Source organism: Xiphophorus maculatus, chromosome 16 (genome assembly GCF_002775205.1).
Source record: "Xiphophorus maculatus strain JP 163 A chromosome 16, X_maculatus-5.0-male, whole genome shotgun sequence".
Lineage (NCBI taxonomy): Eukaryota > Metazoa > Chordata > Actinopteri > Cyprinodontiformes > Poeciliidae > Xiphophorus > Xiphophorus maculatus.
The window spans coordinates 18,100,970-18,127,993 of NC_036458.1; the positions used below are offsets into that span (position 1 = coordinate 18,100,970).

The window sequence follows — 27,024 nt, forward strand, 5'->3', positions numbered from 1 at the left end:
CAGTAGCAGAGGGAGGCCCCAGTCCGATATCATGATGGGCTCATCGCAACGAGCCTGTAGGAATGACTTAGGCATGGTGAACTCTTACAAAGGCACGCCTTATTTAAAAAGTTGCATCAAAAGATTCATCCAGCAAATCCTGGATCCAAAGAGTGAAGCAAAAATGAAGTGTGTTGGTTTAGCAGGCAAAGCGTCTGCAACACCAACACCACCCAGGACTCTCCTTAGACAGCAAAGCAACAAAAAAATAAAAAATTTCTCACAAAAAGTTGTTCCAGCTCCAGTTGGTGTCTGAGATTTACACAACTTGAATATCCCATTAAGGACTGAGGTAGGATTTAACTACATCCTCTGTGATTGAATAGGCATGGTGCGACGCCTGTCACCTTCTCCTCTTCTTCTGTCATCTAACTGAAACTTTTGCGATTTCTAGTAATGACGTAGGCCTGCCGAGTCACATGCAACTCTTTATTTCTGCGAGTGCAAAGCTTTGCTGCAGGTGCATCCCCCAGACGAACGCGCCAGTGAAACATTACGCAACAGCAGACAAAACACTGATGGCAAAGAACTCAGTTCTGATGAATGTACACACACAAACACAGAAAACCAAACGTAGTTATGAAATATGGCTTATATAATAACTGATAATCATCTTAGCTGGAGAAACAGACCCATACCTGCAGCGTAATGGGATTACCCACAGGTGGAGTGTGCTGGATATTCTCTGGTGTTTCAGAACAGTCTGCCATGAGCTTTGGACCATGTGAGGTCATCGCTTGACATTGGAATTATGTTTTTTCCTGAGAGCTTACGTTAAAAAAAAACTAAAAAAAACACACACATATGGGATTTAGTGTAAACAGTCCCAACTGTCTGTGGATTATTTCCAGGTGTTTAATCTCTTGTGAGGTCATTCACACTATGACTAGGACTGAGATCACGCGAACTTTGTTTATCTTCTCTCTAGGCGACCACCTGCAGAGAAGATACTGGTAAGTGACACTGAGCCAAGAATTAACAAAGCGGTTTAGTTAATCTGTGATAATTATGACATTGATTTACTGAATCCTAAAATGATGGAAAATTCACCAGCATTGTGTAACATTAGTTGAAACCAATTTATAACCAGATTCATGATAGTGTCTGTGAAAAAAATAGGTTCTTAAAATTAAGAGCAAATGAATAGGAAACACTTGGAATGCTTTGAAAACTAATTTACAAATGCAGATTTGGGAAGTCCTTTCCAAAGAACCTGACATTAATGCAGCACATAACGCTTTCACTTTATTTAAGACTTGAAAAGACAAAAACTGGCCAATAATTGAAAATAACAGTTGTCAAAAAGCACAGGGAGCTCCTGCATCAGGATGGGACAACAAAATGCTTAAGAAATTAGTTGTACTAGAGATCTATCAAATATAAAAGTAAAATAATAAACATTCTAAGAACAAACAGAAAAGTATATCAGAATCAAAATATCAGAATATAAAAATATGTCAAATGAATTGATTTATTCTTTTTTCTTCCTTTTTTATGTAGAACCCCCCTCCACCCTCCCAAAAAAAAAAAACAAAAAAACAATTAAAACAAATGGAGACGGTTGAATTGTATAATATGTTATTCTAATTCCATGTTCATTATTTATTCTTATTTATTAAACAAAGCTGGAGATAGTCACTATTCTATTTTATCATTTTTTTGTGGATCCACAGAAATGATCAAATAGAGCGATGCGCACTATTTTTCTCCTTTTTTTTTTTTTTTTTTTTGTAGTTTTTACCATGACTGTTGTAGAGCTCCATGACCTGAAGGTGGCGACATAATCCCGACGGACTAACATAAACGAGAAAAGAAGAGCACGCGCCTGCGCACAAGTGATCCATGAGATGTGGTTTTGTTTACATATTTTGGAAATAAGCTATTCACGTTTAACCTCAATAGGAGCCAAGGTAAATAATTATTTAAAGCGATGTAACAACGTGTTTTATTGCCGGGCAAATGTCCATATTTGGCGTGCTTATAGCTGTGAATTGTTTAATAATTTAAAGGTGAAACAACAGCGCTAATAACATGCTAACTAAAACTTCACTGCATCTTGGTGGTGCCGTTGAAATGTATTTTTTTGTTTGAATTCATAAACCCCACCACTATGCTATTAGTTATTACATTATATTGGTGGTTTAACGCAGCTAAAAACATTCTTACTTATTTATTAAAGAATTGCTCACAATGAGAGGATAAACATTTTATTGAGTACTTATCTATTAACTCGACATTCAGACTGCTGCTACATGAGATTTGACATGAGTTTATGGAGGCAAAGTCTTAATGCAGCCAGAAATGAAAAACCTGGTATTAACTGTTAAGTAAAAACTTTAATTACTCAATATGGTTGTTTTGTTTTTTTCTCCTTTGGGTCAGAAGTCCCGATCCAGTCTCTGCAGTTTTGGATTGACTGACAGCTGCGCAGGATGAGTTCGGAGCCAGCCAGCATTGAGAGCCTGCGTGTGTTGTACCGGAGCGATGACTACATCGTTGTGGACAAACACTGGGATATCCGTATAGACAGTAAAATGTGGTACGAAAAGCAGACCGTGCAGATGCAGCTTCAGCATCACTTCCCCCATCTGGCAGACCCCAGCACCTACTATGGGTTCAGGTTAGCAACCACATTAATTCATGCACCCAGTTTCGTTATGCCTCATAAACATTATTTTAGCTTTTATTTCTTCCAACAGGTTTTGTCACCAGTTGGATTTTTCCACCAGCGGAGCTCTTTGTGTCGCTCTTAATAAGGCTGCTGCTGGAAGGGCTTACCGCTGCTTTAAGGACCGCACTGTCACTAAGGCCTACTTGTCTTTGGTAAGACACAAAAAACATATTTCCAAATTTTGTTCTGTTGTTGGTTTATTGTTGATTAGGGACATATCTGAATTTTGAACTATAATCCAACCATTCATGAAGTACAGCAACACCAAGCCCTTCTATCACTGAGTTTGATAATACAGTAGCTATTAACTATTTGTAAGTTTTATCAAGCTATGTTTTCTTCAACATGAAACAACAACAAACCCACACATCCTTCCTGGTAGGAGTGTAGGGTAAAGTAAAAAAATTTTTCTTCTTTTATTTTTTTTTTCCAAAATGTATCACAGACATTTTACTGATGAAAACCAAATTTAGCATATTTAAAGATAATGTCACCTCCTCCCATCAAAGTGGTTGTTAGTTTTAATTCACATAAGATTAACTTGATAGATAATATTTATACATAAATGAAAAAAAAAAGATTATGCAGATAATGATCTAAAATTTATGGAAGAATCATGTTTGCTCTCTGAATAAACCATACCACTATAGCTTGGCCCACAAACGTTGCTGTCTGCTACTCCTTTCCTTTTGTCTCAGTGAGTTTCTTTTCCATCTCAGCTTCGTGGGTGGGTGGAAAATGAGACACAAACTCTGGACTTCGCTATTGGCAAGAACTCCATGGAGGGAAAAACTCATATGATGTGCATTGAAGGAACCGAAGGTACAGGAGCCTGGTTTAGTTTGAAATCAGCTTTCATGAAATGTAAGGACGGCAGCTAGCTTTAAAAGGTTTACAGCATTTTCTCATGTTCACTCAACAGGTTGTGAGAATCCAAAGCCTTCCCAAACTGAGCTGATGGTGTTAGAGTACGGGGTGTATGACGGCGACCCCGTCACTAAGGTTCTGCTGCAGCCGCTCACTGGTACCTGATCTAATTTCTTTTCTTTCATTTACAAAGCCTTGCAAAAGTATTCTTTTTGTTTGTTTGTTTTTTAAAAACTTTTTTACATTTTGTCACAATCCAACAAATCGATGTATTTTATTGGTATTTTATGTGATAGACCAACATAAAATAATGTGTAGTTTTGAGGTGAAGCAAAAAGGACGCATTGTTTAATAATATATTTATTAAATATATCTTTCAGGTGTTATTACTACAACTGTTGATACTTTAGTAAGACAACGTATGTGGGTTAAATTCAAACAAAGTCGTTGCAGTTTGAAAAAGCAACTTGATGGGTTGCAGCAGAAAATTTTCACCTTGAGGATTTCAGTCAAATTCTGTGGTAAAGAAACTTCCTCTCAGACTGTGTGCTTTGACCTTTGTTTTTTCAGGTCGAACCCACCAGCTGAGGGTCCACTGCAGCGAAATCGGCCACCCCATCGTCGGAGACTTCACTTACAGCTTGGGAGCAGATGACTCTCCGTATCGCATGATGCTACATGCCTATCTCCTCCAAATTCCCCTGGAGCCTCAGCCACTTCTCGTCACTGGTGGAGACCCCTTCATCCCAGCGGTGGACCCTAAATGGGTCCCGCAGCGCTCACTGCGGACACTGGAGGCCACTGCTGAGGCCGTTTTAGAGCACAGCAAGACTAAGGAGAAGGAACGAGTGGTGGCGAGAAGTGAGGGGGAGAAGAGGAAGAAGAGCAAGCAACGAAGGACTGGGGAGGAGAGTGAGGAGCAGAGGAGGGTTTGTCAGGAGTGGCTGAGTGAATGGGCTGGAGACTGATGGGTTTTTATTGTTTTGGTTTAATTTATTTATGCAAAAAAAGCATGTTGAGCATGCTTAAAAATGAGGGACCACACAGAGTGCTTAGAAGAGCATGAAACATTAAAAAGTGTCGTTAAAAGGCATGTCAAAGGATATTTTATGCACTTAAAATAATCATTCTCAGATCTTTGCCAGGTCAACCATCAAGCCATAGTATCTTAATTACCTCACTGCAGCCAAAGATAACTTGCCTTCCCTCAGGATCATAGCTTCCCATTTTAAAGAAGTTTTTATTTTACTTTTATGTTCAGCAATTAAAAAAAAAAAAAAAAAAATCACTTCCTTCTTGTAAATGCATTTTAGTTGCTGCTCCAGTCATGTAGGTTTGAAGTCATAGATGTTTCCTGGACTCATGTTTGTTGTCTTATAATGTATCTTGTTAAGTAAATCCCAACTAAAAACCTACTGTTGTTAGATATCCTGTGTCTATTAAAAAAATATTAACACCCGTCTTGGTTGCTCTCATGTTTGAGAAAACCTGAAACCTGTACTATGAATAAATTTAGGCTAAACGTACCAGCAACTGTAAAGTTTCTTCGCAGAAGCTGCCCAACAAGAAACAAGATTGAAAACGTTTACTGACAGTATGAAGCAGTTACCACATCTTAACACAATGTCTAAACAAGCATTTGAATATTGTATTCATCACAATAAATGCCTAAAGAAGTTGCTGATGTGGCCGTCATGAAAACACTTACAGTGTCAGGCTGTTTTCATTTTTCCCAGTTTACTATGAATTCACCAAAAATATCCTCTCAAGACACTTTACACGCCAATCAAGTCCAGTTTGTAAACAATTATATTGAATCTAGTTCATTCCATCCCTATCCAATGATTTAGTCAGATCCATTTACTTACAGTCCAGTCCAATCTTAATGATAATACACAGTTCATTAGTTGCCCCATCTAAATTTGCCTGGCTATTTGCATTTAGTTGTTGACTTTGCAGCAGTTCATAATCCTGAGCAAACAAGTGGAAGCAGTGCAGAGGAACCACTCTTTTAAAATGACAACAAGACAAGAAGAAACAGCTGGTTGTATTTTTTGTGACTACAAAGTTATTGCCATTGTCCTGGAGTGAAATATTTCAAAACAAAGAAGCTTGGGGTCAGGAGCCACTTTGCTGAATGAGAAAACCCCACTGTAAACTGACGTGAAGGTAACAATTGTTAGTTCTGCATGACTTTGTTTGAGTTAAAGACGTAAAAACAGAGAAGGACTTGACAAAGGAAAACAAAAAGCACAAAGTTACTGGCATCAAAAGCTCTATAAAGGACATGAAATATAATTAAACAGATAAACACCGAGCGAGGAATACTTTGGGAAATGAAACAAAGTAATCTCTGCGAAGGAAGCTATTCATATAACACAGTGAGAGCTGTATATTTATGAATTGTCCAAATTAAACAGTGAGCATTGAAATCGGGCGTGAAACTATCGTACCCATAATCCCGTTCTGTGAGCTTCGAGGAAGTGTGAAGGGAAAAAAAAAAAGAAAAACCGCGAGCCGCTGGGTAGCTGAGCGTGTTGACAGCTGTTTAGCGGTGAAACAGACGGAGTTTCTCATCATTTGAGCAGCTTGGAGTGAAGAGGACAGCTGGAAATGACCGCCGAGGTTTTCTCCTATGAGAGTTTGGTTCACGCTGTGTCAGGAGCCGTGGTAAGTTAGCTTCACTTTCACTGCTTCTTTTATTTACTATGAAAGAAGCTTTCTTTGTCAGTTACCTACAGTGATATCGAACCCAGCCGAATTAAAGTTCATTTGATAAATATGTAGATATTATTATGCCTTTGATTTTTGAGCTGGTGTTGCGCTATAGAAATCTGCGTCGCTTTAAATTTGTAATTTTCTTCGCTGAGTTTGGTGTTGTCATACAAGGTCAGTAGTGTTGAGCGCTGACTTCGGCCTGTGTTTTAGGGAAGTGTGACTGCGATGACAGTATTCTTCCCTTTGGATACTGCCAGGTTACGGCTTCAAGGTAAGACGTGGACGTGTAGTTTTCTTTGCAGATTGAGTTTAAATGCTAGATATTGACAATAAATTTTTTTTTCTTTCTTTGAGTTCAGTGGATGAAAACAGGAAGGCCAAATCTACACCTGCTGTTCTGGCTGACATTGTGAAAGAAGAAGGAGTGTGAGTGAAAGGATTTTAACAAATCACAACTGAATTATGGGAGAAATTAAACGGTATTTCTGCTGCCTCTCTGCAGACTAGCTCCCTACAGAGGATGGTTTCCTGTCATCTGTAGTCTTTGCTGCTCCAACTTTGTCTACTTCTACTGCTTCCACTGGATGAAAGCTAGCTGGCTGAAGAGCAGGCAGTCAACCCCCACCACTGACCTCATTGTCGGCATTGTTGCAGGTAAACCGATCTCCATCTATATCACAGAAAGCTTTCTTGTGTATGAGTAAGCCATTGGTTAATTAAAAAGCAATATAAACTACAGACAGTGAGGTTAGCTTTACATTTTTTATCGATATGTTTTTCAGGTGTTATAAACGTCCTACTGACCACTCCTCTGTGGGTGGTCAATACCCGGCTGAAGCTCCAAGGCTCCAAGTTTCGCAATTCAGACATCCGGCCCACAAACTACGCTGGTATCCTGGGTAAACGGATTTGCTTTTAGTTCACATTTCCATGGAGAATCAGTTATATTCTTGAACTTTTTCAGATTTTTGTTCAATTAGTAACACAAACTCTAGTGTATTTTGTTAAGATTTAAAGTGTTTTTATACTGTATAAATAAAAAAATTAAAAGTTTGGTATATTTCGCTGTATGTGCCAAGAATGATGTGCAGTAAGTTTGTATAAAGCCCCAAAATGTCTTTTTTTTTCTTTTTGTCTAATCTGACCAGCGCACTTTCTTTTTCTTGAAATGTGTGTTATAATTTTTACATTTACATGTGTAAAAAAATGTCCTTTCAGTTCCCAATTACGCACACTACTGCTTTGTATTGGTCCACCACATTAAATGCTTCGAAACAGCATTGATGTTTACGGTTGTAACTCGTGGAAAAATTTCAAGGGATAGAAATATTTTTGCTTAGCACCATTTGGCATAACCTTCTCCATAATTTCCACAGATGCATTTAAGCAGATCGTCCGTAAAGAAGGTGTTGGCGCCCTCTGGAACGGCACCTTCCCATCCCTGCTGCTGGTGCTCAACCCCGCCATTCAGTTCATGATTTACGAAGGTCTGAAGAGGCAGCTGAGGAGAGGGGCTTCCAGAGAGGTGAGCTGGAAGGTGGTAGCAGGATTCTTACGTTATCTGGATGGAAAGAGGCATGGTAATAAAAAATGCAACCAATCTTTTCTTCCTTACCCTCTAAGCTTACATCTCTGGAGGTCTTCATTATCGGGGCGGTCGCCAAAGCCGTCGCCACCACTGTTACGTACCCACTGCAGACGATACAGTCCGTCCTCAGGGTGGGTCTCACTTTTATATCCATCATTAGTTCATCGAAAGAACCGGAGAACATTTTAGCTCCAACTGTATGTTTCTCCATACTTTCCTAACAACAGTTCGGTCAGGTCAACGCACCGACAAAAAAGTCGAAGCTGCTGTCCAGCCTGCAGACCCTGAAGGGTCTACTGGTAAACAGAGCGAGGTGAGTTTTCACAAACAACTCACATCTAAGGTGATTACCGTGAAATCATTTTAGAAGGAAGAATTAATGTAATTATTTGTTGCATTATTTTGAGATGGAGCACATGTATGAACTTGCAAGGGAATTACCAGGATTTTCCAAGGAAAGGTGAAAAAGGTGGAACAACCAGTCCAGAACTGGTTTTAGCACTTCAAGGTTCCGATATATAGGAAGCAGGAATTTATGTCTCTTTTTTGTTTTTTCATGTGAAGAGATTATAATCCTTCCCGCGGTAACTTTTTATTTGCCGCTCTTCAATAAAGACCAGATTTGTTTTGAGCATGACTAATACTTTTCCAGTCAACAGATGAGCTCACTTGATCTGTTGATTCAAATTGGTTTCACTGGATTTGATTTAGGACTGTCCGAGTAAAGGGAGCTAAGAACATGTTTTTATATACATATATATATATATATATGTATTTTGTATTACATTAAAGGTCGTGATTGTAGCACCACACAAAATATGCAAATGTTTAAGAAGTATCAAGGATTTTGCGAAGCACCGTAATTGTTCGCCAAGCAGACTAGCAGACAGACTGTTGTGTCAGTCATGAATTGCAGGCCAAAGATATCCTATCTTCACAATTTTTTTTTTAGTTTATTCTGTGAATGTTGAAGTTAAATAAATAAATAATTGATTAAATTATTATTTGAAACATTTTTGTGTGCTAAATCGAGAAGAATTTTTTTTTTTCACAGCATTTTATGTAGATAAAAAGCATTTTGTTTAGTTCTCTGTTAAACGGTCATTATCAGTCTTCAGTCCCGTGTTGTGTTTTCAACCGGCTTCTCTGCTGTAGGAAACACGGCGTGTTGGGTCTGTTCAAAGGCCTGGAGGCCAAGCTGCTGCAGACCATCCTGACTGCTGCCCTCATGTTCCTTCTCTATGAGAAGATTGCCAGCAGTACCTTCAGAGTTATGGGACTGAGCAGTGGCCACTACAAGAGACGCTAACCAGCAACCAGAAATACAACCCTGGACACTTAACAGAAATGCATTGATGATGATGACTGGACGGGACCTGATTTTTAAGAGTATTTCGCTAAACAAATGATAAACCACTACTGATGTTTTATGGTGATTTTCTTCTGTTTTTGTCTTAAAAGAAATTAATGATGATTTAAGAAGTGTGGTAATGTTGCACATCAGATCTCCTCCTATAAGTGTCTTTATACTCATTCAATTTTCCCCTCAGTATTAACAACATGTGTACCTGCTTTAGGTAATTGGTTTTCAGTCTTATTGACTTTTCATTGTCAAATTGATAATGTCGAAAGAAAGATCAGAGACAGTAAAATAAGGTATTTCCATTGGTGATCCTACAGTAAAAGTAACTGGTTCGAATCAGATTTTAAGGCTGATTGTCTATGTGGTTTATGAATTTTTTCAGCAGCTCTCATTAAGCCTAAACATTGATACTGACTTCATAATATTTTTTATCTTTTTTTTTATGTTTGAAACTTTATTAACTATTTTTTCAGTATCTTTTGATATTTAAACAAGGACTCTGTTGACAGTTATGTTCATAATCCCCTCTGAATAATCTGAGACTTCAAAGGCTTTTAAAGGTTTAAAATGTGAAAATCAAAGTTATTTACCAACATCAGGAGGTCTAGAAATTGGATACATATTTATCCAAAACCATTCATATTCCCTCAGATTTTTCTCTTATTTCCTGTACTATTTCTCAACAACTGCCTGACAGTTCTACCTGGCACCTGTAGAGCAAATTGAGAGTTTTTATGTAGCATTTACCTGTCAGGCTGTCAAAGAAAATGTGACATTCAGTGTGAAAAACTATGAACAGCTTAAAGAGCATCTGATATAATTTTAAAGTAGTTAGTTCAGGTTTAAGCATTTATTGCAATTTTGAATAAACTTCTGATTATCCATTTCTATCTCTGTCTAAATGTACACTATGGTGTAATTTCAATGATGCTGCTGTTAAACCCATGTAATTTCTCCATTATGGGACAATAAAGGATATTCCCAATCTATTATAAGGTAGAAAAATGAAAGAATCTTTAAAAAAAAAATTGAAATTAGATTGCTTCACACTCACTGGCCTTTGGAAACCTTAGAAGCAATTAATATCTTTAGACAACAGATAAAATTAAAGATGTAATTCACTCAACGTAAACAGCAGTTATTGAAAATGAACCAAATATATTTTTTTCTGCCACCTGGTAGACTGATTACAGATTTGATCATTTTCATCAATAATTATAAAAAACATACTGTGCCGCTTCTTTTTCATACCCCTTTCGTTTATGTGATGTAATATAAATATATATGTAGTGCATCTTGTAGGCGTGGACTCTTCTTGGACTTGGACATGTCTCTTGGAATCACTGAGTTTGAAGAATAACACAAAACAGTTATTTTTTAAATTATTCTGTATTTAGAAATGTCAATCTCAGCAGCGTAGAAGAACATTGCCAAACGTTAACTGTTTAAAATAGTGTGCTTTAAGGGATCGACAAAAATTAGAAAGGTACTATATTATTAAATTCATATTTAGCTTCAGATTATTGTTGTTCCAGTAGTCTCGCAGAGTCCGGACGTTTTCCAGAACGGTCACTGAGGCTTGTGAAAGGTTTTTACGGAAGCCCAACCGTGCCGGTGAACACCACAGCACAACACGTGGATCAGCCATGACAGCATGCGCAGATCCCACATCTGGAAGAGTCGCAACTAACGCGCTGTGGTCCTGATCTCGGCCCATCCATATACTATATAGATCTGTGTCACTCCAACCGTTACGTGACGCTATAACCGGCAGTACTTCACACTTTCATGGTTACGTAAGCACTTCACTGTCGAGACGCTCCCAAACAGTTCTAAGCTTCAGCTCCTTTTTTTCATCAACATGAACTCAACAACCGTAAAAGAGTCTGAGAAGACGTGCGTCTTGTGCTGCCAGGATATCGACATCTTCGCTTTGGGTAAATGCGATCACCCGGTGTGCTACCGCTGCTCCACCAAGATGAGGGTACTCTGCGACCAGAAGTACTGCGCCGTTTGCCGCGAGGAGCTTGACAAGGTGCGGGTTATTCTACTACTCTGGCCGGGGGCTGGCGCTAGCTAGGCCTCAACGTCATTTTAGCCTCCCTAAGTATTAAAAGCTGCTTCCGTGTAAACGTATTTTAAGTGAATTTACAATAACTGTGACAGGAAATGATATAGCGTAGCTTTATTGTGCTTAAATTACATTTTGTTGCTGTTACTCGCCGAGCAAAGCAGGTAATGCTAACATCAGCACAGCAGTATGTGTCCTTTTATCAAGTTAGGTACTATTACGTAACAAATTGGCTTCAGTGTTTATCAATGAATGAAGACATGCTAAAAATATTATCTAATATTGGTAGCAATGTCTTAATTCAGCGTCACTTCACTAATATTGTAATTAACTTGCTAACTGCTAATGCCCGGCTAATAAACATTTACATTTTGGACAAATGTAAGGGAAACGTGAGAGATTTCAACCCATACTGATGTTAGGTTCAAACTGCAGCTGGGGACTGGGGACCCAAAAAAGTAGAAAAACGATAAACAATTCAAAACCATTTAAAACGCTAAACACCAGTTTACACATCAAATAAATCACTAAACAATATAAAGGCATTAAATCTTCTCACACTGTGATATTAAACAATTTGTATTTCATGATTTGTGACTTGATTTAACTTTAAAAATTTTAAATATATTCAAGTACGTCCTTTATTACAAGGTTGAACTACAAACTCTGCATTGTATTCCTCCACGGTTTCTAGGAATTACAGACAACCAAGACAGAACATCCACTTACTGGAAAATCTTTAAAAGTTTAGCCTGGAAAGGTATGAAACCTGATTTAGGATTTCTGGATTTAGTCAGGATATAGAGATAATCATTAGTATGGAAGTGCTGAAATTTTGTAAGAAGAAATTAACTCATCGCTGTCTCCAAACTCTCTCTGTGTGATTTAGCCTGATAGCTTCTCTGTTACCAAAAAGTTAAGTGTTTTTTGGAAAATTGTAAATTTTAAAATGCAAATGTCATGGCTGCAGTTCACCTAAGGAAACATTTTTTTGAATCAATTATTTTCCGTATTGGTAGCATCATGAACATGAAGTTTTTAGTTAACAGCTTTTTTCTTTTTTTTAAAGTAAAATGTTACTTTCTGGGTGTCATTAGTTTAGCATTTCCTGTCATGCTCTTCCAGGTGGTGTTTGTTAAAAAGCTGAAGACCTTTCAGTCTCTGCCTTATCAGCAGTTTCCCTTTGAGAAGAGATACGACATATATTTCGTTGACGAAATGACCCACTCTCAGTACAGGTATGGAAAGACTCTGCTCTTACTGTTTTTAATGCCTTGGGTTATTATAGTGTTTTAAAACATAAGATGCTAGGGTTTTGCATACCTGATAATTTAGTAACTAAGATTTTGAAAAAGTAGTTGTAACTGGGATATTTGAATGGGGGAGGGACGGCTTCACTGATGTTTTAGTTTCTCCCACAGAAGAAAATGTTTCTTTTGTAGTAGTGTCTGGATAGCTAGCACATCTGTATACATGCCAAACAGACAAACTATCAACATTTCTTAGTTTATTAAGCATTTTTTTCTTTTAAAAGTTGTTGGTTGTTGACTCAGAAAATGCAGCAGAAAATCTCTGTTTTCTAAAGTGTCTATGTTAGAATCAGCTGTGTTCGGCAGGTTTGTGGACTGGAGTTTGACACCCCTGGTCTATATAGTCTGTTACCAAAAGTCAAACTAGAACTTTGACTTTTGGTTTTGCTTTCACTGGAAAAATGTAAATTATAGGCAAATGAAAATCAAAGTTTTGTCCTTCTTAACTCATGTAATGCTTCTGCTGGTTATGTTTATGTGCAGATCAGTTTGCTGAATGTCAAGGCTTGGATTAATATGTGTACTATAAAATATTTCATAACCTTTGCATTTAGTTTTGAATGTCATAATATTTTAAGGCCAGTGTTTCAGCTGCTCTCTGTTAAGCACTTCCTTCTAAGTCAAGGGCTTTTTCTTTCTACAGTCAGGTCACATGACACACGAAGCAGCATCGGCAGTTTCTATTTCACTGTAAATGTAACTGGAAGAGGTTGAGTCATTGGATCAACTAACAGGCATGGCCTATTGCACAGTTTTGCAGACCATGCACACAAATATCTGTGCAAAATGCAGCTGTTAGTCTAACTGGAGCTGCAGCTGAAATAGTAACAGACTATAGACCAGGTGTGATAAACTCTAGTCCTCAAGGGCCGCTGTCCTGCAAGTTTTAGATGTGCCTCTGCTGCACCACCTGAATAGAATAATTAGATCATTAAGGCTCTGGAGAACTGATCTACACAAGGAGGAGGTAATTAAGCCATTTCATTCCAGTGTTTTGTACCTGTGGCACATCTAAAAACTGCAGGACAGCGGCCCTTGAGGACTGGAGTTTGACACCTGTGCTATAGACTGACCCTCATTTGATTGAATAAACTAAACTATAGTTAAAAATTACAAACAAAAGTTTTTAGAACGGTTTATGAGATGAAACAGTTTTTTCACAGCTCTTATTGGAAGGATATAAGGTGCCATCTGTTAGAAATACCTTATTTCCAGAGGGACTAAAAGCTTGATGTAATGAAGAAGCTGGTTTATGTCCCATGCATTCTAGTAAGTGACTGTAATATTGCAGCTGGTGACTCTGTGGTCACAAGGTGGCGATGAGTTTGGCAAGCTGTGGATTCAGAGGCTAGAATCCCAAAGACAACACTGATTTTTTTTAAAATTATTATTATTAATTGCTACAGAAACGGTACTTAAATCTACTAAAATAATTTGTTTTTAGTGCTCAGAGTAGTTTTCTTTTAAGTTAGCTTTTTCTTGATGTGTTTTTTTGTTTATAATCAGGCGTCTGCTGCTGTCGGAGTGTGTCCGATGTCCAGAGCCTAAAGTTTTCTCCAGATTTGAGGAGCTGGAGCAGCACATGAGGAAGCAGCATGAGCTTTTCTGTTGCAAGCTCTGCTCAAAACATCTCAAGGTATTTGAGCTCCTCCCTGATCCAGAGAAATTCAGTATTTCTGTTGTAAAATCAGATCAGTGACTGTAGTAGACCTCTGTTGTTGGTTGTGAAAAGTTTATCCAGAAATCAAATGTATTAAAATGTTAACTGTGTTCTGAAAACCTGCCACCTCTCCAGATCTTCTCTTATGAGCGGAAGTGGTATAACCGTAAGGAACTGGCGCGGCACAGAGCGCACGGCGATCCGGACGACACGAGTCACCGAGGGCACCCGCTCTGCAAGTTCTGCGACGAGCGTTACCTCGACAACGATGAGCTGCTCAAGCACCTGCGCAGGGACCACTACTTCTGCCATTTCTGCGACGCGGACGGCTCACAGGAATACTACAGGTGTTCGCAGAGGAAGAAAATCCACCTGTGACGCGTGTGTTTCATCGGGTTCCCACTTGAGTTTCTTACTGACCCGTCTGTCCTCAGTGATTACCGGTATCTAAGCGAGCACTTCAGAGAGAGCCACTATCTGTGCGAGGAAGGACGTTGCGCCACGGAGCAGTTCACGCACGCGTTCCGCTCCGAGATCGACTACAAGGCCCACAAGGCTGCGGCGCACAGCAAGAACCGAGCAGAGGCCCGGCAGAACCGCCACATCGACCTGCAGTTCAACTACGCTCCGAGGCAGCAGAGGAGGAACGACGGTGGGTCGATGTGGTCTTGTCGAGCTAAAAAGACGTTCTTGCTTGCGGTGAGCTTGAATAGTCGTCTTCTTCTTTAGGCATGGTTGGAGGCGAGGACTATGAGGAAACGCGGCATAATCGAGGAGGACGGGCAAGACTGCAGATGGGCCAGAAGAGTTGGAGGTACTCCCGGTGAGTTTGCATGATTGGCCCTGGGATCCATTGAAAGCTCCCTTGAACTTCAGCAAATTTCAACCACAAACTTGGATCAAACTTGTGCTGCGTCTTATCAGCATTTCATATGATATACCAACACAAATCAGTGTGTAATGGGAGTAAAGCAGTACTGCAACTCTCTTTTGATTTAAGTTAGCTTCCCTCTCCAGTTGGTACAAAATGCTGCTGCATGATGGCACATACCACCAGTTGTAGCGTCTCTTTACTGGCTTCCAATTAAGTTTCAAATGGGGTTTTTTTTTTCTTTCTTTTTTTAAAAATCTCTTAATAATCTCCCCCCTTATTTGTCTGAGCTGCGTCAACCTTGCATACCATTGATTGGTCTTAGATCAGATGAAAAAATACTTCTTTTTTTTTAAAAACAAAAACATTTTTCCTCCATTGGCTTTTAGCCAATGTGAATTATTATATGTGCCTTAATCTGTACTTAATTTTTTAAATTTTATTTAAATTTTTCATTCAGTTGAGTCTAGGGATGAAAACAATTTATAAGAGTAAAATTAGTTCTAGTCGATAAACTAATAACGTCCACTTATAGAACTTAGTGTTGTAGTTTGGCCGCCATCCAGAAGAGGGCGCCGCTGGTCATCCTGAAGCCGAGCCGGCTCTAGGATGTTGAAACAAATATGGCGGCCGGCCATTCCAAAACGGGAAAGAGAAACGGTCCAGAGTCCGACATGAGATGCAAAATGCACTTTATGCGGTTGTGTTTTGAAATATTAACACTCGACAATTTTCTTTAGTTTCACCTTAGTAACTGTTCATTCTGAGGGCTGTTGTGAGTTAATGCACTTCATCTAGCCAAGTCTTAATATTCCTTCAAAAGCAACCACACACAGTACTTCTGTATGAATACCTCTCTGTTAATGAGGAATCAAGTGTTTCAAATATTTTATTATCTTCAGCATTTGGTTTTCTATTTGGCAACCTAAGAGATTCATGTTTTGTTGTATTTTATAATTATGTCTAAGTTTAATAATTTAAGAACCACAATTTAGAGTTTATTCAGTCAGTGTTTAATACAGCACACACAAATAATGTTAAAATTTAACGTGTTTTTTTTATTCAGCATATTATGAAAAATGTATCCCTTTTTCTCATGTTATGAAAAGACGGTTGACCCTCTTTTTCTTAGCAACTTAAGAATATGGCAACTTATAAATTAATCTTTAGTGGATGGATGAGTCAGTCAACTTTAATTCATTAATCGATAATTTGCATCCTATCTCAACCTATCCTGTCTTCACATTTCACCTCCAAAGCTCCATTTCTAAACTATTCATCTTATCTGTGCAGGGAAAGAGAAGAAGAGGACAGGCAGGTCGAAGCAGCTTTAAGAGCATCGATGGCGATGCAGAGGCAGACGGAGCGGGCTGCCATGCTAAGGCAAGCGGAGCGACCGATGACGCAAAGGCAAGCAGAGCGACCGGTGACGCAAAGGCAAACGGAGCGACCGATGACGCAAAGGCAAACGGAGCGACCGATGACGCAAAGGCAAGCAGAGCGACCGGTGACGCAAAGGCAAACGGAGCGACCGGTGACGCAAAGGCAAACGGAGCGACCGGTGACGCAAAGGCAAACAGATCGGCCTGCGATGCAAGAGAGGAACACTTCAAAACACTGTAGAGACGAGAGGATAGAGAGAATAGAGCCTGAAGAGCCCAGACACCTGACTGGACCGATCAAACCAAGCAACAAGCCTCCAGGTAGAAAAATAAAATCACAGTAACTTTATCTTCTTCTTCAGATTACCAACTTTGTCTTCAATGTTTTTTGTGTTTTGTTGTTTTTTTAACAGTAAAAACAATGAAGAGCTCTAATCCAGGAGATGAAGACGACTTCCCCGCTTTAGGAGCCTCTGCCGTAGCACCAATGTAATCCTCAGTTCACCAAATTAACTCATCATCTCATGACAGTCAGTTGTTGTGCTGAATTGTCTCTCTTGTGTTCTCGTCTCTCCAGTGCGAAGCCGGGTCCGGCAGCACCTTCTTCTGCGGCGCTGAAGGAAGAGGAGTTCCCGAGTCTTTCCAGCGCTGCGGTTTCCTCCCCGATGACTCCTGCTTATTCCGGACAGCCGAAAAAGAATTCCTCCTTCCAAGAGGAGGACTTCCCCGCTTTGGTGCCCAAAGTTCGTCTTCTCAAACCCGCAGCGAGCGCCAACTCGGCGTGGTCCAACAGCACCCCTGTGGCCAAACCGAACCCTCAACTTCCTCCTTCCTCCAGAGCTCCGCCTCCTCTCTCAGCCGCTCCCTCCGGGCCTCAGCTCCTCTCTTCTTCAAACTCGTCATCCTCCCGCAAGAAGAAGAAAGTCGGGGAAAAAGAAAAGGCGACGCCTCCTTCTCTGTCTGACGACGACGACGGCGGAGGAATGACGCAGCAGGAGTTCCGCTCGGTGCCCACCATGCTGGATATCTCCTCCCTCCTCACCGTCAAAGGAGCCAACAGCAAGCCCTCCACCACCCCATCCTCTGCAAATCCGCCCCCTAACACGGACCTCCCCTCCTCCAAAGCCGGCAAGAAGAAAAAGCAGAAAAACTCAGCTGCCTCCTCTGCGTCGGCGCCTGCCGTTTCGGGCACGCCGGTGCCGGTGAACGCAAGCTCCGTTGAAACGGCTGCACAGAAGGAAAACGTCCCTGAGAAAACTTGGAGCAAATCGCTGTCCAGCGCCGTCACGGCAACCAGCGTGTCGGCCAGCGATCCCACTGACACGACATCGGCTGTTTGCAGAGAATCACCGAGGGCAACGACACCGCCTGTTGTGGTTCCGGCGCCGGAGCCAGAGGAGGAATTCCCTGCTCTCATGACCAAGAAACCTCCTCCAGGTGAAACTTAGTAGCCTAGTTAAAGTCTTCTGTCTGCAAAACAAGCAACTATAAACTTCAATTCATGTTATCTGGATTTTAATTGTGTTTTATTTTAATTTATCCGTTGGTTTCACAAAAAATGAGATTTAGAATCTAAATTACTGACAGCAGTAATATACAAACCTAAACAACTATACAGTTTCTAAACATTAAAAGGTCACTAAAAACAGAAAAGGCAACCAAAATGAGTCCAACGTTGATGCAACTCAAAGGAAGCAATCAAAGAATTTTTGAGTAATTGGAATATTTAAAAATTGGTTTTATTCGTCCACCGAGTCAAAGTATAAAGAGTGAAATCCATCAGTACCTAAAAATGTAGCTTTTTATGTTCAGCCTTGTTGTTTATGTTCAATAGTGACTCTTTCACCAGTATAACAAAAGATTTCTTTGACAGGCTCAGTTTTATTAGACGACATAAAGCACCTTCATAAATCAAGGTTAGGTTGTTCAACAATTTAAGGTGTGAGGATCTGAAAATGTAAAGAGTTCAGGAAAAGTCATACCAAGACATGGCCGTCCATCTTAAATGACTGGTTGGCAAATGAGAGCTTTAATCAAAGAAGCAAAATTGAGAGCAGTGTTAACATTTTTGACATTCCAAATGCTGTGTATGGCAGAAAACTCACCCGTATTGAGAAGCATGGTCGTAGCAGCATCATGCTGTGGGGATGCTTTCCTTGAGAACAGGGAAATGGATGCGGCTAGATGCAGGGCAAAGAACTTTAAAAACCAGTTTCTTTTTCCTCTTATGCATCACAAATATAAGATAAGATTTATTTGTCATTGTCATCAACAGATTACAACGAGATTGAGATTTGCTCGACTCCAGTTAAAATGCAGGTTATGTGTATATATATATAATATACAATATACATACATACATAAAAAAGATAAAGAAATAAATAGTACAAAATGAGAAATATATAGACATCAGAAGATGGTTGCAGCGCCTGGAGGTGCTTCAACAGAATTTACATTTTTAACAAAGTGGTGTCAAGAGCAGAAGTTCTTATGCCTTTGAATTTAGTGCCATGATTGCCATCGGGTAGAAATATCTTCAACTTTGGTGTACCAGAGCAAATCCCACCAAAATACAATAAAATTTGTGATTGCCATGTGACAAAATGTGAAACATTGGATAGAGTTTTAATGGATTTGCGAGGAATAAACAAAAATCAATCATTGTATACCGCTGTAATGGTTTCTCGGACCAGTTTTTTTTTTTTATGCATTCAAGTACATCTCGTATACTTGGGATGTCTTGATATCAACTTATCGTCAAAGTGATGTTAAACCTTTATTTTACTCTCAAATGTGTGCACAGTGTTCTTAAAGAACAAACTCCAAAACAACAACACTAGGTGTGTTTTCATTACAAACATGGCACACTATAATCCTCCTGCCAGTTCCTGTCATCTTTTCCATCACCAGTAACCTCCGATTGTTGATCACATTACTCTCGGGAGGCGAAAAGTGTTTCCATTGTAGGTTTGCAAAATACATTAGCTTTGATAACAGCCAAAAAAACATGTCACCCAACTGCAAAAGGTTTTTATCAAAAACATTTTCTTTTTAATATAATTGCCTTGTTTGAATTAAGCAGATTTATTTTTGCAATTCTAATTTGCTCAATTGACAATGCAGCAATTCACCATTTTCAACTTGCTTTATTGTTTTATCATCCATCCATCCAGTCAGTGGCTATACCTGTTCATCCTTGTTATACATATTTGTGTCATTTTGTCTTGAATCAATTTTTGTGTACCGAAAGGCTTTAGAAGGGTAACTAAAGGGATTTTTTTTTAAATCAAAGTTTGGATAATCAAAGTGATACAACTGCAAGTCTAGAGGTTGAAACCTCTGTGCTCTTCATAATCATTTTCATTCATAAGTCAAAACTCATAAGACAGGCGGCTCTGAAGCAAGTTGTTCATCAGTATTGAGCTGTAAAGTAGCCCAGTGTTTGATCTTGACATTGTTTGCATGCATGCGGTCACATGCAGGGTTATCAGTCAAAACAGCCTGAAGCGCCATACAAATGTATAAAACCAAAGGAAGGCTTGTTCTGCTCCGATGAGTAATATTTGGAGTATGTTGTGGATCACAGCTGTAACCACACGGTTGGTCCTGGTTAACCATCAAATGTGAATAAATCTGAGTACCGTATTTTCCGCACTATAAAGCGCACCTTCAATGAATGGCCTATTTTAAAACTTTTTTCATATACAAGGCGCACCGCTGTATAAGGCGCATAGAATAGACGCTACAGTAGAGGCTGGGGTTACGTTATGCATCCATTAGATGGAACTGCGCTAAAGGGAATGTCAACAAAATAGTCAGATAGGTCAGTCAAACTTTATTAATAGATTACAAACCAGCGTTCTGAAACTCTGTTCATTCCCAAAATGAATAAACAGCTGTTTTATTATTTTCCCCGAGGTAAAGTAAGTGACGTGGTATTCATTCGTGACACAGTTTATCTTTTAATAACAGCAAGGTGTAACATATAGTGGAGGGGAACTTTTCCTCGATTCAATAAACACGTAAAAAACAGTCTGATACTGTTACGGTAAATCAAACGTTAGTGCAATCAAAATATATATCCACTTCCACACCATTGATTCGTTCATGTTAAATTCTCTCGCTGCTGCTCTATTCCCGTGTTCTACTGATCGCCTTGAGCTTAAACTCTGCGTCGTAAGCGTGTCTCTTAATAGGAGCCATTTTGGGGTCTTTACACAAAACCCAGCGTGCACCGCGCGCTTCTTCTTCTACGGGGGAAAATGAAGTCGGCAGCTGCTTACCGTAGTTGCAAGACCTGTTGTGGCTCAATATTGGTCCATATATAAGGCGCACCGGATTATAAGGCGCACTCTCGGCTTTTGAGAAAATTTAAGGTTTTCCGCTTTATAGTGCGGAAAATACGGTACTTGGTGTCAACGTAGAATAGGTAAGCACGTCTCTATTTTGAGGACAGATGTCAACAGATCGAACACCATAAAATGTCGGCAGGCTGCTTACACTACCTGGGCCCTTCAGATCTGACACCATCTCCTCAGGTGGTCCGAAGAGCTGCGACTGTAATCTGTGTTTATCTGACAGGGTTCAAGACCTCCTTCCCAGTGAAAACCACAGCACCAAGCCCAGCCCCTGCGATGCCCCCGCCTCCGCCTGGACTGGGAAGCTCAGCCCCGAAGCCGCCCCCGGGCTTCACAGGAATCGCCCTCAACAGCAACGTGGTGGAGCCCGCGGTCAGCCTGTGAGTAGGAGTTAGGCATATTGACTCTGATTACCGTAATATCTGGACAATCGAGTGCACCTGAATATACGCTGCACCCGCTAACTGTAAAAAAAAAAAAAAAAATACATGTATAGGCTGCACTTGCATACAAGTTGCAGCTGTCCATGCTGACAAAAGATATTCATGTAAAAAACAATTATTTTTTTTTAGCCTACTAGAAAGTCGATGACTGCTATCTTAATCTTTCTCCTGCGCAATAAAAATCATTAAACTTGTCTTCTTCAGTGTCATAGTTGAAAATCCTCAGAATTGCTTTCTGTTTTATCGTCTCATGTTTTGTTTTGTTTTGTTTTGTCCTTCTTCTTTCAGCCCCCTCAAAATGCCGACTAATGGCTATTTGGTGCCGGACGACTTCCAGCAGAGAAACCTGGAGCTCATCAAGTCCATTAAAAAGCATCTCCACCATGACGAGTCCAGTTTCAACCAGTTCAAAAATTATTCGGCTCAGTTTAGACAGGTAACGTCGGCATCTTCCCCATTTTGTAATCAACAGATTATATAAGTGAAATGACTTGAGAAGTATTCACATCCTTCAAATTTTCCACCTTTTTCTCAGGAGACAGTAATTTTAATTAGTCTTATTGGGTTTTTGTGTGAATATTCCATGAGGAGTAACTACTTACATTTGCTCAGTTACATTTACTTGAATTTAACTGAGTAATACTTTCACGTACCCCTAAACACCAATTAAACTGAAATACAGAGGCACGCCACACTTTTTAGATTTTTATTTGACAAAAAAAGAAAGAAGAAAATAATCCAACCTCACAACTATACCCTAATTATATTGATCTGTCTCATAAAAACATGACGTTTGTGTTTTCTGTGTCACAAAAACAAGACAATAAATGGTACAGTTCACTGCAAAAACACGAAAGTATTTTTAGTCTAATTTCTAGTGCAAATATCTCAGTGCTTCTGAAATGAGATAAAACTAATTTACAAGTAGCTTTACAGCAAGGTATAAGAGCATGTTTTAGATCAATAACTCCTTAATATTGATGGAAAAAGTACTTGTTCCACTGGCAGATTGTTTCACTTATAACATGGGAAAAATGTCTTATTAAAAGAAATAATCTACCAGTGGAACTTGAACAGTGTTAATGAATTATTTACCTTAAACAATCTTGCTGCAAAGTTCCTTGTAAGTTAGTTTTATTTTTATTTTTAAGTGTACTACGAACCTAGAAACTAAAGGAAAAATTCTTGGCAATATTTTGTGTTTTTGCGGTGTCATAGGTTAGGAAACCCTCACCTGACTGCTTTCCTGTTTCCTTTAACCGTCTCCTCTCCATTTCCAGAGCGTGATCTCAGCGGCCCAGTACCACCGCAGCTGCAAGGACCTGCTGGGCGACAACTTCAACAGCATCTTCAACGAGCTGCTGGTCCTGCTGCCGGACACCGGGAAGCAGCAGGAGCTGCTGACCGCCCACGCTGACTGCAAGGCGCTGGAGAAGCAATCCGGCGCCAGCGGGGGGAAGAAGAACAAGAACAAGAAGAACGCCTGGCAGATGCCCGCCACGACGGCCAACACGGCAGCCGAGCTGGACTGCCAGGTGTGCCCCACCTGCCGACAGGTTCTGGCCCCAAAAGACTTCAACTCCCACAAGACCCTGCACATCACCGAAAGCGAGGAGTTCCCCTCCTTGCAGTCCATCAGCCGCATCATCAGCTAGCCCCACTCCCCCTCGTCCCCCGTCTGTTTACGTCTGTTTGCCGTTGCCGGGCGACATTTCAGCTGCAGCTCCGTGAAGGCGTTGCAGATGCCAGCGTGCGACAGCAGCAGCCCGTTTGCCGTTTACGCAAACAGAGGGAGCCTCAGGCCCTCCTCTGATGCAGCTTATATTGATGGGTTGGTCCAAATGGTTTTCCACTTGGACCCACTTCCTTCGAGGATGTCTCCAGCTGGCACTCACTGAGAGCGTCTGTAATCAGAACTGTGACTATAATAATAATAATAATAATAATAATGGAGGAAGGGGGTTGCGGTCTAAGAGAGAAATTCAAATGATTGACTTTTTTTTTTTTTTACGTTGCTTTATTGCTTTCACTTAAACAGAAAACTGCACTTTGTCTTGGTAACATGAGTCAATATGAGCATGGCAGCGACCTGCTTGGTTAAACAACTAAGCAATTCAGTTCCAGTAATTAGCATCATATTTATTTAAATATAACAGATTAATTGCTTAGTTTTTGCTGCTTAATCCAGAAGGTGGTCAGCCAGCTCATGGTGCAAGGATTTTCTTTTTGTCATGATGTGACAGAAAAAAAGCTGCTTCTGATTTTGGAACAAATTTCTGTTCATATTTAAACTGTTATGATTTTTTTTTTTTCTTTTTAAACATTCACACTCATTCCGTTCGTATCCCCATCCGGTAATCTTGGCATGTTCGTCGATCATCACCGGGGCTGTTGTACTGTACAAGGTTTCAACGAAACAAACTCATCTTCAATCATTTATTTCTCCTTGAGAATCACTGGGAAATGAGACTGATGTCGCTTAATTTTAGTCCCAGCTTTAAATTATTGCACGTTTTACTATAATTTGTCTGACTGAAAGAACATAACCTCCATCGAAGCACCTTAACGTGTCGACACAAGTGCCAGCGCTTCTCTTTCTGTTTTGAGATTTCTGGTTTTGCCTGGAAATCGTACATTAGTGCACTGTTTTCCATCCACTTCCAATAAAGCTGATCGCATTGTACATCTCTGTCTCATCACCATTTCTAGTTCAGTCTGTCATATTCCAGCTGTATTGGACAGAACCAAAAAAAAAAGATTAATTATAATAGAAAAAAGCCTGTAATAGAAAAAAAAAGTTTGTAGATTTAAATGTGTAATGTTATTTTTCCTTTTAAAGGGGCAGTATTATATTTTCCAGGCACATTGTGCAATTTCAGTTATAAAAATGCTGTATTAGAGGTGTGCCTATCGATCGGCCACCGATCATAATCGGCCGATTTCCGTGAAAAAATGTATGATCGGTGATCGCCGATCACTGTCTCTTGCTGCTGATCACCAAAACCGATCACATTTATCTCACTTCTCAGCCTGCGTGTGCAGCTCGTCTCCTCTTCCCTTCACACTGCGCAAGCGCGCAGCAACAACTCCTGTCGTGTGGAACTATAAAGCTCTCAGAGTGAACGGGGACGTTTGCGTGTTGCGACGGGAAATTACCTCTGGGGTGAAAGCACGTCAAAATGCGTCAACACAACGACTCTAATATGGCATTTAAAAAACAAACACTTGACGGAGTTCGGCTATATCGATGCTTAATGCAGGAATAAAAGGACATCCGCAGCGGCTAGAAAGCAGGTAAAGCAGCGCACAGCTACCAACACTCACCCGGATTAGCGTCACGGTCAGAAAGCTAAACAAATAGCCTGAAAAATAATTCAAGTCTTCGAGCTGCCGGTGTAAGTAAGACGCTGGTTCTGCTCTCGCTTTTGGACCGCCGCTACACGCTACTGGTAGTAATATTTCACAGACAGAGCGCCGCTCTACCTCCACCAGACAGTGAACTCTCACACTACGGTAACTAAAAGAAATAAAAGATTTTAGATGTGTATTAAAATATGTATTATGTCTAAATTAGGTGAATTTATTGGCAGGTATTTTTCCCCCCCCCCATTTTGCCAGATATCATTTATACCTAAAGCGAAAAATTATTGATCGGCAGAGATCGGCCTCATGGATGATCGGTATCGGAATCGGCAGCAGAAAACCTGATCGGAGCATCCCTTTGCTGTGTATAGTGTTAAATAAATATGGAGTTTTACAGAATAGTGAATTTTTGTTAAACAAAAATCTGTCCGAGACTGCTATTTGAATAGCAAAATCAAATAAATCCCCTTTTTTTTTTTAAAGCAAAGTTGTGTATAAAACACTGTACTACAAGTTTAAAACTGAGTGCATAAACAACTGAAGCAGGCTTTTAGTAAACTCTCTGCTAACTACTCGACATTGCTGGTGGCAACTGGCCATTCACTCTAACCGTCAAATATATTAAGACAGAACAAGTCCCACAGTTCTTCAGTCTGAACGAACTCCACAGTTCTTCACGGAAATCTTTTTTTTTTTTTTTTTAGAACAGTAGAAAACCGTTAGGCACGTTAGCATACCGGAGCAAACAGTACAAAGCTACTTCTTCCGGTCTGACGTTTTTCTATGCAAAGCTCAGGGCTCGTCTACACACAGCTCCCTCTGGTGGTCATTATGAAGCCATGCTTTTCCACTCAGCTACATACTCCCCTGCTAAAAAAAGTCAACGTCCTCGATGACTTAATATGTTTTCTTTCATTACACTTCTGGCCTATCTGAATGTTTAGCCAAGTATCCTGTATTATTTGTGCCAAAATCTAGTACCAACGCTGCTGCTGCATTCTTGTGATTCTAAATAAATAACTACCACTAACTACAGAGTAAAATAGGCTACATTATCACCAAACGTACAGTAAACATGATGAATTCCTGTGCCTGAAGCATGCAGAGCTGAAAGATTTTATTTATTTAAATTTTTTTCAGTAAATCTCTAGCATTGATTATTGAGATAAATTGGTTTGCAGAATCAGATAGTCAGCTGCAAAAAGAGAAAACATCTTCAGCTAAAGTAACTTTTCTCATTACTTACTCTCTGAAGCCACTAAAGAGAGTCTACGAGCGTCTCAGGTGTAGGATCTGAAGCTATCTACGAAGACCCGGATGCATTACTGGTAAAAAAAAAAAAAAGTAATTAGATGGAACTTCATTCCTTAAAATTTTTTAAATGTGGAGAAATGGTCACTTAGACATGTGTTTCAGTGATATTAACCCGTCTGCTTCAGAGACTTCTAACCCTACTCAATCTGGAGAGACTCAGACGGAGAAAAGGGAAACAATTAGAAAAGTTTATTAACAGCATAAATTAAATCTTTGGCGCTCGGGCTCCAGCTGAGGACATCGATTATCGCGAATCCGAGACGGAAAGCGCTAAAGGAGAAGAGGTGCGCTAGCTTAGCTTGCGAGGTTAGGACCGAACTGAAGGAGGTGATGAGACAGTGATGGGCTTGGGTGAACATTCCAGTTGCTGCTAGGAATGACATCCCCCAAAATAAGGCCGAGGTCAGGTCAAGGCTGGAGGATAGATGATGTGAAGGTAAAGAGAGGAGTCGCTCTGACTTAGCTAGCGAGGCTAGAATCGGACAGAAGGAGGTGGCTTGACAGTGACAGGAGGGAAGAGTGGGAAAGAAAGGCAAAGATCAGCGGGGGACATAGCAAGCCAAGGGATGGTAGAATGCACAGAGCGCATGGCATGGGATGCACGGAACGCAGGGCATGGGATGCACAGAACGCAGGGGAGGGCATGGGATGCACAGAACGCAGGGGAGGGCATGGGATGCACAGAACGCAGACTATGGGATGCACAGAACGCAGGCCATAGGGTGCACAGAACGCAGGGCAGGGCATGGGATGCATGGGTTGCACGGGACACAGGGCATGGGTTGCTGGTAGGGTTCCTGCGACAATGCAAGTGTGAATGCTGAATGCTTTTGTTGAAGATGCCAAAATGTTTGAAATCAACTGCTGAAGACTTGCAGAAATGCAAGAAATAGGCAGACGCACCAGAACAAATTATAATCCTGCAAAGTGCCTAAATGGGATTATTATAACAGAAAAATTGTTGAAGAGGAGTAAAAGCTTTTGAATAATGGGAAAATTCCACCTA

General features: G+C 40.2%; 3 protein-coding genes across 4 annotated transcripts; all 3 read left to right on the plus strand.

Annotated features, from left to right (window-relative positions):
- The first annotated feature begins 1,859 nt into the window (after positions 1 to 1,859).
- On the plus strand, positions 1,860 to 5,035 carry rpusd1 (RNA pseudouridylate synthase domain containing 1). 2 transcript variants are annotated; one of them, XM_023348588.1, is made up of 6 exons: positions 1,860 to 1,949; positions 2,422 to 2,659; positions 2,739 to 2,862; positions 3,430 to 3,532; positions 3,633 to 3,734; positions 4,148 to 5,035. In XM_023348588.1, the coding sequence occupies exons 2-6, from the start codon at positions 2,472 to 2,474 to the stop codon at positions 4,543 to 4,545; spliced, it is 915 nt and encodes a 304-aa protein (XP_023204356.1). In that variant the 5' UTR covers positions 1,860 to 1,949; positions 2,422 to 2,471; the 3' UTR covers positions 4,546 to 5,035. The 2 variants fall into 2 exon arrangements, with proteins under 2 accessions (XP_023204356.1, XP_014326899.1); XM_014471413.2 differs by having other exon boundaries at positions 2,425 to 2,659.
- A 1,008-nt stretch (positions 5,036 to 6,043) lies between these two features.
- slc25a17 (solute carrier family 25 member 17) lies at positions 6,044 to 10,236 on the plus strand. The gene is made up of 9 exons (XM_005806098.3): positions 6,044 to 6,247; positions 6,506 to 6,566; positions 6,655 to 6,721; positions 6,798 to 6,949; positions 7,078 to 7,194; positions 7,672 to 7,820; positions 7,919 to 8,014; positions 8,111 to 8,196; positions 9,039 to 10,236. The coding sequence occupies exons 1-9, from the start codon at positions 6,191 to 6,193 to the stop codon at positions 9,190 to 9,192; spliced, it is 939 nt and encodes a 312-aa protein (XP_005806155.1). The 5' UTR covers positions 6,044 to 6,190; the 3' UTR covers positions 9,193 to 10,236.
- Positions 10,237 to 11,029: 793 nt separating this feature from the next.
- znf598 (zinc finger protein 598) lies at positions 11,030 to 24,040 on the plus strand. The gene is made up of 12 exons (XM_023349599.1): positions 11,030 to 11,281; positions 12,443 to 12,555; positions 14,134 to 14,263; positions 14,423 to 14,634; positions 14,722 to 14,939; positions 15,017 to 15,110; positions 16,452 to 16,861; positions 16,954 to 17,029; positions 17,118 to 17,977; positions 21,122 to 21,278; positions 21,630 to 21,777; positions 22,622 to 24,040. Exons 1-12 carry the CDS (start codon positions 11,108 to 11,110, stop codon positions 22,994 to 22,996), a joined length of 2,967 nt encoding a protein of 988 aa, XP_023205367.1. The 5' UTR covers positions 11,030 to 11,107; the 3' UTR covers positions 22,997 to 24,040.
- The last annotated feature ends 2,984 nt before the right edge of the window (positions 24,041 to 27,024 follow it).

What these genes read in the sequence shown, in the direction of transcription:
- slc25a17 (XM_005806098.3), top strand. Translation starts at nt 6,191, where the DNA reads ATGACCGCCGAGGTTTTCTCCTATGAGAGTTTGGTTCACGCTGTGTCA. An exon ending in ACGCTGTGTCAGGAGCCGTG is followed by an intron (nt 6,248 to 6,505) that starts GTAAGTTAGCTT and finishes CCTGTGTTTTAG; the next exon opens with GGAAGTGTGACTGCGATGAC. An exon ending in CATTGTCGGCATTGTTGCAG is followed by an intron (nt 6,950 to 7,077) that starts GTAAACCGATCT and finishes TATGTTTTTCAG; the next exon opens with GTGTTATAAACGTCCTACTG.
- rpusd1 (XM_023348588.1), top strand. Translation starts at nt 2,472, where the DNA reads ATGAGTTCGGAGCCAGCCAGCATTGAGAGCCTGCGTGTGTTGTACCGG. An exon ending in AGCACCTACTATGGGTTCAG is followed by an intron (nt 2,660 to 2,738) that starts GTTAGCAACCAC and finishes TTCTTCCAACAG; the next exon opens with GTTTTGTCACCAGTTGGATT. An exon ending in CTAAGGCCTACTTGTCTTTG is followed by an intron (nt 2,863 to 3,429) that starts GTAAGACACAAA and finishes TTTCCATCTCAG; the next exon opens with CTTCGTGGGTGGGTGGAAAA.
- znf598 (XM_023349599.1), top strand. Translation starts at nt 11,108, where the DNA reads ATGAACTCAACAACCGTAAAAGAGTCTGAGAAGACGTGCGTCTTGTGC. An exon ending in AAGAGTTGGAGGTACTCCCG is followed by an intron (nt 15,111 to 16,451) that starts GTGAGTTTGCAT and finishes TTATCTGTGCAG; the next exon opens with GGAAAGAGAAGAAGAGGACA. An exon ending in ATTCGGCTCAGTTTAGACAG is followed by an intron (nt 21,778 to 22,621) that starts GTAACGTCGGCA and finishes CTCCATTTCCAG; the next exon opens with AGCGTGATCTCAGCGGCCCA.